The sequence below is a fragment of the Hippocampus comes genome, unplaced genomic scaffold (genome assembly GCF_001891065.2).
Source record: "Hippocampus comes isolate QL1 unplaced genomic scaffold, H_comes_QL1_v1.1 scaffold302, whole genome shotgun sequence".
NCBI lineage: Eukaryota > Metazoa > Chordata > Actinopteri > Syngnathiformes > Syngnathidae > Hippocampus > Hippocampus comes.
Window position 1 is genome coordinate 16,445 of NW_017806275.1, and position 13,447 is coordinate 29,891.

General features: G+C 47.0%; 3 protein-coding genes across 6 annotated transcripts in view; all 3 read right to left on the reverse strand.

Moving 5' to 3' along the window:
- Window positions 1-418: 418 nt before the first annotated feature.
- Window positions 419-5,393, reverse strand: LOC109507939 (troponin I, fast skeletal muscle-like). 3 transcript variants are annotated; one of them, XM_019857691.1, is made up of 7 exons: window positions 5,274-5,393; window positions 3,007-3,042; window positions 2,694-2,730; window positions 2,080-2,208; window positions 1,918-2,007; window positions 942-1,118; window positions 419-749 (listed from the first exon to the last, which is right to left on the reverse strand). In XM_019857691.1, exons 2-7 carry the CDS (start codon window positions 3,015-3,017, stop codon window positions 669-671), a joined length of 525 nt encoding a protein of 174 aa, XP_019713250.1. In that variant the 5' UTR covers window positions 3,018-3,042; window positions 5,274-5,393; the 3' UTR covers window positions 419-668. The 3 variants fall into 3 exon arrangements, with proteins under 3 accessions (XP_019713250.1, XP_019713251.1, XP_019713252.1); XM_019857692.1 differs by having other exon boundaries at window positions 3,007-3,045; window positions 5,264-5,363; XM_019857693.1 differs by having other exon boundaries at window positions 5,260-5,332.
- Window positions 5,394-6,028: 635 nt separating this feature from the next.
- LOC109507938 (troponin I, fast skeletal muscle) lies at window positions 6,029-13,417 on the reverse strand. 2 transcript variants are annotated; one of them, XM_019857689.1, is made up of 8 exons: window positions 12,786-13,417; window positions 9,111-9,303; window positions 8,626-8,658; window positions 8,427-8,463; window positions 7,474-7,602; window positions 7,237-7,326; window positions 6,817-6,993; window positions 6,029-6,208 (listed from the first exon to the last, which is right to left on the reverse strand). In XM_019857689.1, the coding sequence occupies exons 2-8, from the start codon at window positions 9,245-9,247 to the stop codon at window positions 6,113-6,115; spliced, it is 699 nt and encodes a 232-aa protein (XP_019713248.1). In that variant the 5' UTR covers window positions 9,248-9,303; window positions 12,786-13,417; the 3' UTR covers window positions 6,029-6,112. The 2 variants fall into 2 exon arrangements, with proteins under 2 accessions (XP_019713248.1, XP_019713249.1); XM_019857690.1 differs by lacking the exon at window positions 12,786-13,417 and having other exon boundaries at window positions 9,057-9,198.
- Window positions 13,018-13,447, reverse strand: part of LOC109507914 (uncharacterized) — a 3,200-nt gene continuing 2,770 nt past the window's right edge. The window contains exon 5 of the mRNA XM_019857653.1: window positions 13,018-13,338. Within this exon, the coding sequence (XP_019713212.1) occupies window positions 13,018-13,338 (321 nt within the window). The remainder of the gene's footprint in view (window positions 13,339-13,447) is intronic.

The window sequence follows — 13,447 nt, forward strand, 5'->3', positions numbered from 1 at the left end:
AGCTTAGCCAGGGGCATTTCAGTTGTGGGTCTATAAGATTTCATAAAACAAGAAAATAAGAAAAGGAAGAAAATATTTACAGTTGGACTTGAAGTTTCATCATTAAATGTGTTTGACAAACAGTTAGGAAATGAGTTGGCTGTGTTATTTTGGTTTTTTTTTTTTTTCATTTTAATAATTGCTTCGAAAAACCCTGAGCATGATGCTAACGCTGCCAACCACCACGACAAGTAAGTTCCTTCAGTCAATAATCGTGCTATTGTGTTGAGTTAGCAGCATTGAGAAGTAGGTTGAAAAAAAAAATACAATTTAATGCACCATAAAAATGTTGCTAATGTGAAAGAAGACAGTTAAATTGGTTGGTCAGTGCTGAACACAAGAAGAAAAGACAAAGAATAAGAAGAAGAAAAAGTGGAAGTAAAGTGATTCGAGCACAAGAGTTTTATTCCAAACACAACACAACACGCTAGCTTGCTAGCGTGCTGGCAAACCAACACCGAAAACAAAACACCATCGCTTACTTGAACTTTCTGTCTTCCATACCAACATTACAAAGCACCAATGGAGAACTTTCCTTGAAGGTGCTCACACTTTCAAGTTGAACCTTTTGGGATAAAACTCTTGAGACTTGAACGAGAAGAGCAGAAGCCCAAGTGTGCCGTCGGTGTTTAGCTGTCGAACATCTTCTTCCTGTCCGACTTGTCCTCGATGTTCTTACGCCAGTCGCCAACGTCGCGGAGTTGCTTGTCCTGAAAAACACACACAAAGTGCGTGTTTTTCAGACACACCGGCGAGCGGCTGACGGGAATTTGCTAACAACATCGCGCGACATTGGTGGCAAACGTCTCCAAACATCCTCAGCAGCGTCTCCAGCCATTTTCCAAGTATCAGCATCCTGTTTTCAACACCTCCCCCCAAAAGTCTCCCAAGATGCTCCTCACCTCCTCCTTGACCTCCTTCTTGACCTGCTTGAGGTTGGCCCTGAGGTCCATGTTGACGGTGTGTTTGGAGCCCAGCAGCGCCTTCAGCATGGCGTCGGCCGACATGCGCACCTTCTTCAGACGGGGTCTCTTGAACTTGCCCCTCAGGTCCACGATCTTGATGTTCAGGTCCCGCACCTGCGGGATACAGCAGGACCAGGGACTTGAAACCTAGTAGCGTACCGACTCTAAGCATATTAGCATTTTCTTGAGGTTCACTGAACCCCACGTTCCCAAAGCGTCTTTTCACACACGAGGGCGATGAATTGTCTTTGACTCTCACATCAGCCAATTGAGAAGAAAGCGATTGGAAATGTTTCACTCTTCTCACAAAAAAACACAGCGACCGGGAATCGTTTCCTGCTCTCACTTGGCCCTTTTCCACCACGCTTGCGCTAGTGCTCATCCCCGGGGCCAGTGGCCAGGTGAGCACCACTTCTTTTCTCTTTCCACCAGCGAAATTGGCTCCAGCTCCGGTGCTTGAAATGGGCGGCCCCAATTATTTGTTGGGCCAGACTCTGGCACCAACTCCATCACGGTTAACTCCCTCAAGCTATGCACCAAATGCTGAGCGGTGAACTCCGGCACACAACCAGAAGAGCGATGGCGGACGTACTCGGCTAGCATGCACTCTCCGACTTGCGGCCGGCCTGGTAATCATCTACAACGATTAAGAAAGATAGAAGTGTTTGTCCCTGACTGTTACAGTATATACTGCATACAAGTATAATCGATGCTATGCTAAGTTCCCGAGCGGATGCTAACGGCGCATGATTATTAAAATTATTATTAATGGCGTAGGTGCTCTTGGGCAAACGTGAATGGTGCTCTTCTCTTAAGCAAAGGGCAGAGCAGCCACGATCATGTCTTTCTTCAAAAGCCCAGCAGCCATCAATAGTTTTTCCTTTCTCAGAAAATAATGACTCCATCTTCTCACCTCGTTGAGGACCATGTTGAGCTTGAACTCGATGCAGTAACGTTCCTCCTCGCTGATGTCAATCTGCTGGCGGAGTTGCTTGCAGAGCTCCTGAGGAGGGCATCGCGGCAAACGTCAGCGCGCGGAAGCCGGCGAGCGAGAGGCGCACAGACGTCCACTCACCCGCAGCTCGTCGCCCGAGTAGGGAATGTCCATGTGAGGACATTTGTCTGCCAGGAACCTCTCGCGCTCTCCGGCTTTCTCGCTAGCCTCCGCCTCCAGGAGGTTGTTGGCCACCACCAGCATGCAACTCTGAGGGCACACGCGTGCTCGCTTAGGAATTGCAATGCACGCGCGCACACACACACACACACACACACACACACACACAAAACATCCAAATACACAGCCTATCCCAGCTGTCTTCGGGCAGTAGGCGGGGGACACCCTGAACCGGTCGCCAGCCGATCGCAGGGCACACAGAGACGAACAACCATCCGCACTCACACTCACACCGAGGGACAATTTGGAGTGTTCAATCAGCTTTCCACGCATGTTTTTGGAATGTGGGAGGAAACTGGAGTACCCGGAGAAAACCCACGCCAGCACAAGGAAGAGATACGAACTCCACTGAATTTTAACACTCGTCAGCATGTTTAGTGTGGAGGTGACAGGCCTGGTTGGATGGCTGTGAACGTGCAACACAAGTATGCACACAAACGGGTATTCAAACGGATACAAGCACGCACGCGCACGCGCACACACACACACACACACACACACACACACACACGTACCTTGAGAGTGTGCTTGCGTCTGGCAGAGAGTCGTTTCCTGCGCAGATCACATTACGGACAAATGATTGGCTGCTAGCATGCTAACGCTAGACATTTTATCATTAAGTTTTTTTGTTCTTTTTTTTTTTTAATGGGTTAGTCTGAAGTTGCTATCATTTTATATTTTAGCATGTTAGCATTTAGCCCATCGCAGTAGGTTTCATCTCGTTAGCATCTGTCCATGGAGCCAAATTAACGATGCAGGCGTATGGAGCTCGTTAGCATGCTACATGTTCGCATTCTTTGCAAGGACAGTGAATTTGATGTCACTCACTCGGTGGCCATGTTGGCTTCTCGTTGTAGACCTTATCTGCAAAATACAAAAATAGAAAAATATTATTTATGTAGTCCAGTGTAAAAAAAATAAAATAAAATACAAAAATTATTTTGTGTCACGTTTATCCAAATAAACCAAATATTTTTTTAAAAAATGGTTGTTGTTGGCTTTGTTTTCCTTTGTTTCTTTTTGTTAAATCGTTGCTTCATTTTTGGTGCGACAGTCGAAGTTTAGCGCATTAGCGGTCGCCTTAGAATCTTACCAACCTGTTGATTCGTCTCTCAAAGTTTATTTTGGGATGTGAAGATGTCTCAAGTAATCCATGCAGATTCAATGTCCGCATTTAATTTTAGAAGACGTCTCTTGTTGAAAAGGCAGAAGTCAAGTCCAACATTTTCTTTCTAATAATATTTTCTACGAGCCCTCATTGGTCCAAAGATGGTATTATGATGAATAACGGCGTGACGGAATAAGAACGAAGGCTGTTTTCAGCCATCTCAGGAAGCTGTAAGTATCGGCGGCTGGTGTCGGCGGCCTTCACGAATACTTATCGGCTTACTATCGGCTTGATACGATACCTGGTATCAGTTTTTTGCCCATCCCTTAATGGAATAAATTCAGATTAGATTAGTGACGATGAACTTCAGTTGCGTAGTGGCGTGAAATAAGGTAAAGACGATGGAGGGGGTCAGTATCATATAGACGTGGGGGCGGCGGGTGCATGTCTATTCGCGGACTCAGCTGTCGGCGGAGGAGCAAAAGTGGACGACGTGCTCGTCTTGAAAGAAAAGACGTCTCGAGTGACGAGCGCATCGGCGCTGCTGGCGCGAGAGCAACTGGCTGTCATCGACACAAGAGTCCTGGGCGCGACGCTGAGGGGCGGCTACGGGTCCGAAATGTATTTTGGGAGGCCCGAGGGCATGATGCTGAGGGCATGAGAGGGACTGGGGTGGGGTGGGGTCGGGGGGGGGGGGCGTAACCCAACACGCACCCGCAAGAGGTTTTCATATGAGTAAAGAGAAATAAATAGAAGGCAGCTGCTACCCACCCGGCCGCCATTTTTTCACACGTGTCCCGCTTCCCCCCCCCCCTTTTGAACATTTTCATTTTTGCCACCAAAATGTCTTGACAAGCTCCCACTACTTAGGTATGTAGAACTACACATGTTGTGTATTTCCTGTACCTGTATTATTTTTAGGATACGAGTTAGCCTCACGGCATCGTGTTGTCATCGTTGCCATGGCGACAGAGACAACAAAGAAGCTGCTGCTGCTGCTGCTGCTCTTGCTACTTGGGACGATGTCGCAAAACAGCCAGTTCATATCTGACATTCCAAAGTATTTATCATGCAAACAACTAAAAGGTTACATTTACTTTAGGCTGAATTTAAAATCGATTTTTTTCATTGTAATTATTTTTCCATCATAAAGGAAAGAGCAGAGTGCCCGTTGGGTTTCCTTTTGAAGGATTGCAGTCAGTCCTGTATCATAAATTAAATGGAAATACTTTTAAAAAGTGACATGTATGCATTTTGTTAACGGCCTACAAATGTGCTCAATATATTTAACTATTCCCAGACATTGTCTCAAATTTGGAATTTTCGTTTTTTGGGAGTTCGTGGAGTTAATTTTATTATTGAGATTTTATTTATTTATTTATTTTTTTAAGTCAACGGATTTATTTAAAGTTTTATGAAAATGGGACACCATCACAAACGGTTGCTAACAACGTAGGGGTCATGTGACATCATCTCCTATTTTTTTCTTTTTTTTTCTTCTTTTATTTCTTGAACATTTTCTGGTTGGATTCACTTTTCGATTGAAACAATTCACTCTTGAGTTTTGGGCGGCGGCAATGACATAAGTCCTCAAGAACCTGCTTACCCAGTAGCATCATGTCGCTTTTTAGCATCTCATTTATTACCGACCTCATTTGTCAAGATAGCTGCGTCAGATCTGTTTTCTTTGAATTTCTTTTTTTTATAATTTGGGACTGAAATTTGATACCACTGCTGACTGCGAAAGAATGCAGCGCACGCGCTCACCAGAACGCTGTCGCGCCGACGCGCCCGAAATGACGACGGACGCAAAGGAAGTTTTCCGATGCATCAACATGATTAGTGGTCGAAAAAGTATTTTCAAAAAAAAAAAAAAAAAAACGGCAATATTTTTTCTTCAACAAATGATAACAAAGTGTCACGAGAACTTCAAATGATGCTTAGAGCGGAGTGAAAAATGTGAGGACGCTTGCCTGTTGTCGCTGACCTGCGGGGGCGCCGGCAGTGGGCTCGCTGGCTGGCTGGCTGGCTGGCTGGCTGGTCTTGTGCTCGGGATGAGAGATGAGCTTTAAATGCCACACTGGCGGGAATGCGCCGTCTCCTCTTTAGGGAAGCGGATTAGCTGGCAGGCCAATGGACGCGCAAGGTCGTGTAATACAACGCACGCACACACACACACACACACACACACACACATATGGACGGATCCCCCCCCCCCTTTAAATAACCGACTGACCTTTAAGATTGTTTTCTTCCCCTTGCCATGATGACGATGACGGACGCAATGTCAGCGAGGAGAAGATGAGGAGGATCAAGATGGCCGGGATTGAGGTGAATTGAGGAAGATGAGGATGAAGAGGATCAAGATGAAGGGCGGGCACGGGATGAGGAAGTCGAGGCCGAGGGTTGCGGGACGGAGGCGTGGATGAAGACGGACGGGAGGAGGAAGACGATCAAGAGGAGGAGGGTGAACGCGAGAAGGACGAGTCTGAAGACGAAGAAGAAAGCTGAGGAGGACGAGAAGGAAGGTCGCGCACGAAAGAAGATCAAACGAGGAAACGGAAAGATGAGGATGAAGATGGGCAAAAAGGTTCCACTCGGAGCCCCCCGTGCTTGAAGTGTTCCAACTCAATCGGCCCCGGATTGGGCGGCAACTTTTGACAGCAACTCACTCAACGTTGTTGCCACGGTGATGACACTTTGTAGTCAAGAATCAAACTGATCGTTTCAATGTGCGGGTTGTTTTTTTTAATTGCCTGAATCAAAAGCCAAACTTATTTTGCAAGTAGCCCCGCCAGGCGCTCGGCCGAGCCGCCCCGTCGGACGCTAGGCGTCGCCCTCGAACATTTTCTTCCTGCCGACCATGCCCGACTTGTCCTCGATGTTCTTGCGCCAGTCCACAACGTCGCGCAACTCCTTGTCCTGCAAAACAAACAACGGAAAAAATCCGCAATCATCGCGAATAACAACCGTCGTCAACATTCCGGGCAAAGTCGATACATTGTGTGTCACGCAAACGGCAGACAATTGCTGAGCACGGCTGCCCCACAGCGTTCCCCGCGCCTGTGTGGGTTTTCTCCGGGTACTCGGATTTCCCTACACATTCCAAAAACATGCATGGGGCAGGATGATTGGACGCTCTAAACGGTCCCTCGGGGTGATTGTGGGCGTGAATGGTTATGTGTCCTGCGATCGGCTGGCAACCGGTTCAGGGTGTCCCCCGACTCCTGCCCGAAGACAGTCGGGATCGACTCCAGTGCGCCTGCGCCCCTCGTGAAGAGAAGTGGGCTGGAAAATGGATGGATGGATGGAAATAGGTGTGCAGTGTTCTTCGGAATGAATTATTTGTCATTGTTAGCAGAGATGACCTGGCAACACATTTTATCAATCTAGTGGTCCACCAGAATTATTTTGTCACCCTTACAAGGCGACTCCAATTGGTTTTTTTTTTTGTTTTTTTATCCTTTTCGGGGTTTTTTTGCACCGTTAAATGAAAGGCAAAATGTACAACGTGTGGCTGTCGCGCTGACCTCGTCCTTGACCTCCTTCTTGACCTGCTTGAGGTTGGCCCTGAGCTCCATGTTGACGGTGTGCTTGGAGCCCAGCAGCGCCTTCAGCATGGCGTCGGCCGACATGCGCACCTTCTTCAGCGTCGGCTTCTTGAACTTGCCCGTCACGTCCTGCACTTTGATCTTCAGGTCTTCGATCTGGACACATCGCAAACGCGACATTCGTGGCCAAAGGAGACGTCTTCAGTGAAAAGCTCGCGCGGGTGCCGGCGCCACGATGGGCAACGATATTTGACCTGGGGTGTTTTTGCAGATATTTCCCTCTAACATGCATAGACGTGTTGTTTGCCACGCCAGTAAAAAAAAAAAAAAATTATAAAATCCTCGTCGTTTGACATATTAGCGAGCCAAGGATGTGACACTCAAGTTGGCTCCTCCTACCTCCTTGTTGGCCTTATTGACCTTCATCTCAAGGTCATAGCGCTCCTCGTCCATCTCGTCGATCTGGTGGTGGATCTCCCTGCACAGCTCCTGCACACGCACATGGTCAATAGTTTAGGGGGGTGGGGGGAGGTTTGAAAAAGAGAAGCCACACATGAAAAACACTTCTCTGGCAGTGCGACAGCACTTCATGAAAAAATGTGGTCACTATTTGGTCTGGTCCACTGTACTCGGCACCTGTAGCTCTTGCATGGTGTTGGGAATCACCAGCGGGGGGCAGCAACGAGCCATGTAACGCACCCGCTCCTCCTCGCGCTCGCGGGCCTCCTGCTCAAGGTGACCTTTGGCGATGGCCAGCATCACACTCTGAACACGCAAAGCAACGCGCACAACGTGAACAGCGGGCACATGTGTGGTATGCACGCCGTGTCGAGTATGACCGCATGCGCCCTAGTGGGGGATGTGGTATAGTTGAGGTACTCGCAAGGTTGTGTAGTATATAATGTTGGCGTAATATTTACAGCAGTGTGCACAGAATAAAATCTAAGCTGTAGGCCAAACGTAGCCGTTGTGAAGTGTCGGATGTATGTATGTACAAAGCCAATTCCAATGAAGGTGGGACGATGATTTGCAAAACATGTTCAACACATTTTTTAATTGACTACACTACAATGTTCATGTTCAAAGTGATAAAGTGTTGTTTTTAGCAAATAGTCATGAACTTTGAATTTTATGGCTTCAACATGTTCCAAAAAAAAAAAAAAGCTGAGAAACCTTGCGGAATGCTCATCAAACACCTGTTTGGAGCTTCCCACAAGTGGGGAGGTTCATTGGCAAACAGGCGGGTGCCACGTTTGGGTACAAAAAGAGCGACCGGGGCGGGACTGCATCAAAAACCGAATATCGATGTGGGAATGACATCACCGCTTGGGCGGAGGAACGCTTCAGAAAAACAATGTCACCAAATACGGTTTGGCGCTACATGCGTAAGTGCAACTTCAAACTTTCCTATGCAAAGTAAGAGCCATTTATCAACCACACCGAAAAACGCCGCTGGTTTCTCTGGGCCCGCGATGGACTGATGCAAAGTGGGAAAGTGTCCTGTGGTCTGACGAGTCCGCATAGGGTAGAATGTGTGTCGTGTGTAAGTAGTGCGATGGGGCATGCACGGAGCGCGTTCGTATTTGTACCTTGAGGTGATGTTTACGACTCAAAGACATTTTCTTCCTGGAAGATTTAAAGCCCAAAAATAAACAAAACATACAACGGGTCGGAGTATTTCAGATCAAATACAGTCCACCATACCAATTAAACACCTAAAATGCGTTATTATTTGTAATCAATCATTGTATTGTATAATCATGAACTATGTTTCTATGTGTGACTTACTCTGACATGTTGGATGGATTGACTGTCTTCAAGCTGTGAAGAAAAGAAAAAAAAATCAAAGTCGTTGCCTAGGTAACGACCAATCACGGCTGGCTCAACCTGCGAATGTCACGTGACCAAACGCAGGAAAAACAGGTGAGTCCTGATTGGTCGTTACCTGGACCGCCGCTGCGATGTCATTTTCTGTTGACGGTTTTTAAAAAAAACGTTCATATTCTACAAAAGCAATACAGTATTGACCACAGTGCCGTATTTGGACGAGTAAGGCAGCAGAGAACATTTTTTTTTCTGTCAAGAGCAGCTTTGCGTTGACTTTCCTTTTCACAAAATAAATGACAACGTGCAACTAAACCAGCGGTCAAATCAGACTAAATAGAACGTCACGTAAAATGCAAGATGTATTTCTATGTTGGGGAAAAAAAATATCTTACCTTTGAAGAGAAGAAAAGGAGCAACGACGAAAAACCTTGAAAAGTTGGCTTTACGTTCTGGCCTCTTTCCCTTTATGGACGCAGATTTTCTTCACCATCCAATCGAGTGGCAGCATTTGCGAGCCCGGCAGTTTAAGCTCCGCCCCTCCCAAAATAACGTCCACTAAAACCTGAACTGTGGGCCCAACCATGCGACACCAAATCTCCGGAACCAGAGGCAGGTTTCACTCATCTCGAGCTGTTTGTTGTAATGGCCCTTAAAAAAAAAAAAAAAAAGTTGTTGCGCCTTGGAGTCCCAAAGTCCCACACGCGGAGGAAGTGGAAGTGGGGCAATTCCGGAGAGGTCAGCTGGCGGCTCTTCGGAAGTGTGAGCAGAAGAGTCCCGATTTGCAAAGGCGCGACCACCAAAGGGAGATTGGAAAATAAATCGCGCGTGGGTTCGAGTAAAAGAGCCCGTCGCACTCCCGGGAACAAGCCTCGTACCCATTGGTTCGGTTCGGATTGTAAATAGAACCAAACACAAAGTAAATAACGATTCTGTTTCAACGTCGTCCGTCGTCGGGCATCGCGGGCGAATGTGTTTCTCTCCGGGAGGGGGCGTGGCTAGTGACAGACAAAAATGCAGCATCTGCGGAGAATAAACGCAGCGGTCTGAGGTGAAGACATTTGTGCTGATTTGAATGGTTAATGATTTGATTGCTCCTGCACAGTTGTCGACAACCGGCAGTTAAGTTATTTTTACTTTGGAGCGAAAAACAAACAAACAAACAAGCAACGTGAAGACGCCAAATGCTTTGTAGCGACAGTGGGCGATTTTTTTAAATAGGTTTCTGCTGGAATTCTGCCATTAGCCTGTCTATTTAAGCGCAACTTTTTTCTTTTTTTGGACTAAAAGTTGAAAACACAAACACAAAAATGTGTAAAAAAAAAGACAACTATAATGATTCAACATATATTTTTTTTGTCTGTGTTAATGTTTTGTTTTTTTAACCGACACGTTACCACACGAGTTACTCGAGTGTTACACTAAAAGTTCAGTCACACAAATTTGAAATGATCCCAAAAGAAAAGGACGATGCTAAATCATTAACAACAAACGTTTTTATGCCTTCTTTGTAGCAGACTATTATGAAATCACCGAGTCGTTAGCCTGTATGAGATGTGAAGCCAAACTCATAATGTAGTTTCTCCCAATTTTATATTGAAAAAAAATGCAATTTTTCGAACGTAAAGAAAAACTGGAGAGCTCCAGATGATGACGTACCCGCATTGACAATATTTCCTTTACACACACATCGATGCTATCATGTTTATTGCGAATTTTGACAATCGTTAGCCTGCACGAGACGTTTAAATCAAACGCAACAAAGTTAAAAATAAATTCCTCCAAATATTATTTGCAAAACATTTTTTGTTCTTCCGGGTACCCATAAAAATGTGGAGGCGCACATTTTTTTTCCCCTCCACAAAGATCCTAATGAGCATGCGGTATCGATTTTGTCTTGACACTGATTTATTTATTTTTAAACGACCAAAACGTTATCAATATCAGTCAGCTTTTATTGAACGAACAGTACAAACGTGGTCGCACCACCGAGGAATCACCTGAGAACATTGAGGAGAACAAAAGTTCACGTTCACCTTCACCATGGACGCAGAAAACCAAAAGCGCTAAAATACAACAGCCAGCCAGCGTTCACGAAAGCTCACGTTTGCACGGAAAACAAAAAAAAATCTAAGAGAAATTGAACAGCACACGTCGAGAAAAGGTGCAAATGTCACATCACAAACCAACCAAAGACGCTTTCCGCGTTAGCGTAGCCGCCGCTAGCCACTTCGAGATGTTAGCGTCCGGTTATCGCGGTTGAACGAATCATTTTTGGAAATATTTGCATATATCAAAAAAGCTTTGTCATCAAGTGGCAGGGAGTCGACTCCTGACAACTTAAAGAAACAAACCAACGTCACCATTTGACACTTTGAGCCGAGTTCTCGGAGGCGAGCCAAAATGCTGAGCTCAAGAAAGCATTTGTGCCGATTTGAAAAAACTTTCTGCTCCCTTGCTAATTATCGGCTGGCGAGTTTGAATATGAGCAGAAAAATTCTCGAAAATAAAGTTGTAACATGACCACAAAATAGTCAAGCTCTGTTTCAGGTTGTGGGAATTTTTGACGTTGGGTTATTAAAATGTTGACTTGATTCTCATGATATGACCACTTGTTTTCTTCCCTCCCCCTCGTTCTTGCCCTTTTTTTTTCCCCTTTGCATGTCCCTCAAACGTCTCTTTTGCATTTTCACCTCAAATCGTTTTGCCGTGTTGTCGAACCGAACCAAAATTATGATCGCAGCGAAGCACAACAAGGACCTCCATCACGCGCTTCTTTCAAATCACCCCCCAAAATCCAACCGGTGCACAGCGAGAGTTCTTCCTCACAGAGGACAGCTCAGCGCGGGTCCACGTTGTTGTTCCAGCAGCAGACGAGCACATCGAAAAGGAACATCAACACAAAACATCTCACTGAGGACCGGGAAGATCAACACCAATTGAGTTTCTGAAGAGGACCACTTGGGAGGATCCTGGACCGCTCAACTGGACCGCCAGCTACCAGAACCACATCACGCATCTGCCGAGAGCTTGCCGTGGAGATGAAATCCAGACATCTTGGGGAGAAAACGCCCAAGGGGGATCTCATCGCGCAACATAAGTGGAACCAGAACCACACCTGCCGTCTCCTGAGACGTTGGGACGGAGAGAAAAACTGATTGAGTTCATCACAAAGATCGAGTGGAGGTCTACAAGACACCACCACTTGGGAGCAGAAGCGCATCCCTGGACCGAGAACCGAGTCACACATCTCCTGACATGTGGTGCTGATGGAGCTTTAAAAAATAAAAATAAAAATCTGAGAGGGAAGACTCACAAAAAGGATCAAGTAGACCACATACCACACCCGTGGAACCAGAACCAGGTCTCACACATCTCCTGAGATATTGGGAAGAAACTATATATATATATATATGACAAAGGATGGTGGACAAGCTGCAGATGTGGCGATGTCGCTCCCACATGGTCCAAGAAGCACACCTCTGGAACCAGCACCGGCCTTCAGGAATGATCACAGACGTTGGGATGGAGCAAAAAAGAAAAAAGAAAAATCCTTCGGAAGGGAACACACAGAAAAGATGACATCTAAGTCCATCCCCCATAAAATTGCTGGACCATCTGGTACTAGAACCACATTATGCAGAGTCACTGACAGAGTTCTTCTCAAATATCAATTGGAGGCTGAGACAGCACCTGGTTCACTGAGACCGTGACACGGTGGGATGGGGCTTTAAAAAAAATTAAAACGGCAGCTCAACTGGAGGTCCACCAGACATCGCCTGGTATCAGAAATGGGTTTTACACATCTCTCCTCAAACTTACTTCTTGGGGTTTGAGGCTAAAAACGCCCATCAACGCAATCTATGAAACAAGAACCACATTTCACGCATCTGTTGAGATGGCACCAAAGAAAAAAAATCTCCAGAGATGTGGTGATGGAGCTAAAAAAAAAAAAAAAAAAATCTGAGAAAATAGGCTAAAAACCTGAACTGTGGGCCCAACCATGCGACACCAAATCTCCGGAACCAGAGGCAGGGTTCACTCATCTGAGCTGTTTGTTGTAATGGCCCTTAAAAAAAAAAAAAAAAAGCCCACAACCATTTTCTTGGGGAGAGAGAGCGCTCACAAAAGGTCAACTGGAGGGAGTCCGCTGGACCACGTGGCACTCGAACCCCATTCAACAGAGTCAAATCAAAGAGTTCTTGACAAACATCAACCGGAGATCCGCGAGGAACCGCACGGTTAGGAAACGCACCTCACCGGAACCCGAACCGGCTCTCGTCACGTCGCCGAGAAGTTGGGACTTGGTCCGGGGAGACCGGGCAAAGTTTGCGGCGGTCTGACGGGAGGGCGGAGTCAGGTCCAGGCCACTTTCCTGGAGATGGCCTGCTTGAAGCTCTCCGGGTCGGCGTCCCCGGGCCTGAGCGTCCTCTCCAGGCTGACCAGCAGGTTGCGGTGACACTCGCGGATGTTGACGGGATACCTGGCGCGGAGAAGCTCGTAGGCGGCCACGAGCCGCATGTTGCGCTTGAGCATCAGGTACTGGATGACGCAGGTGGGCGCCAGGGAGAAGCCGTCGCCGCAGTGGACCAGAACCCGCTTGCGCTTGCCGGCCGAGGCGTGGATGCACTCGTTGATGTCCTCGAAGCAGCGCTGCTTGACGTCGGCGATGTCCACCTTGAGGCGGGACCAGCTGTGGCGGGCGCCGCGCGAGCAGGTGCAGGGGATGAGGCTGTGGGCGGGCGCCGCCCGGCCCGGGGCGCCGCTCACGTCGATGATGCTGTCG

Coding starts and splice junctions, on each gene's coding strand:
- LOC109507939 (XM_019857691.1), bottom strand. Junction 1,119..1,917: donor TCAACATGGTCCTCAACGAG/GTGAGAAGATGG, acceptor TGTATCCCGCAG/GTGCGGGACCTGAACATCAA. Junction 750..941: donor AGAAGGAGGTCAAGGAGGAG/GTGAGGAGCATC, acceptor TGTGTTTTTCAG/GACAAGCAACTCCGCGACGT.
- LOC109507938 (XM_019857689.1), bottom strand. CDS start 9,247: ATGGTTGGGCCCACAGTTCAGGTTTTAGTGGACGTTATTTTGGGAGGG. Junction 7,603..8,426: donor GTCGTAAACATCACCTCAAG/GTACAAATACGA, acceptor TTGCGTGTTCAG/AGTGTGATGCTGGCCATCGC. Junction 6,209..6,816: donor AGAAGGAGGTCAAGGACGAG/GTCAGCGCGACA, acceptor TTTGTTTTGCAG/GACAAGGAGTTGCGCGACGT.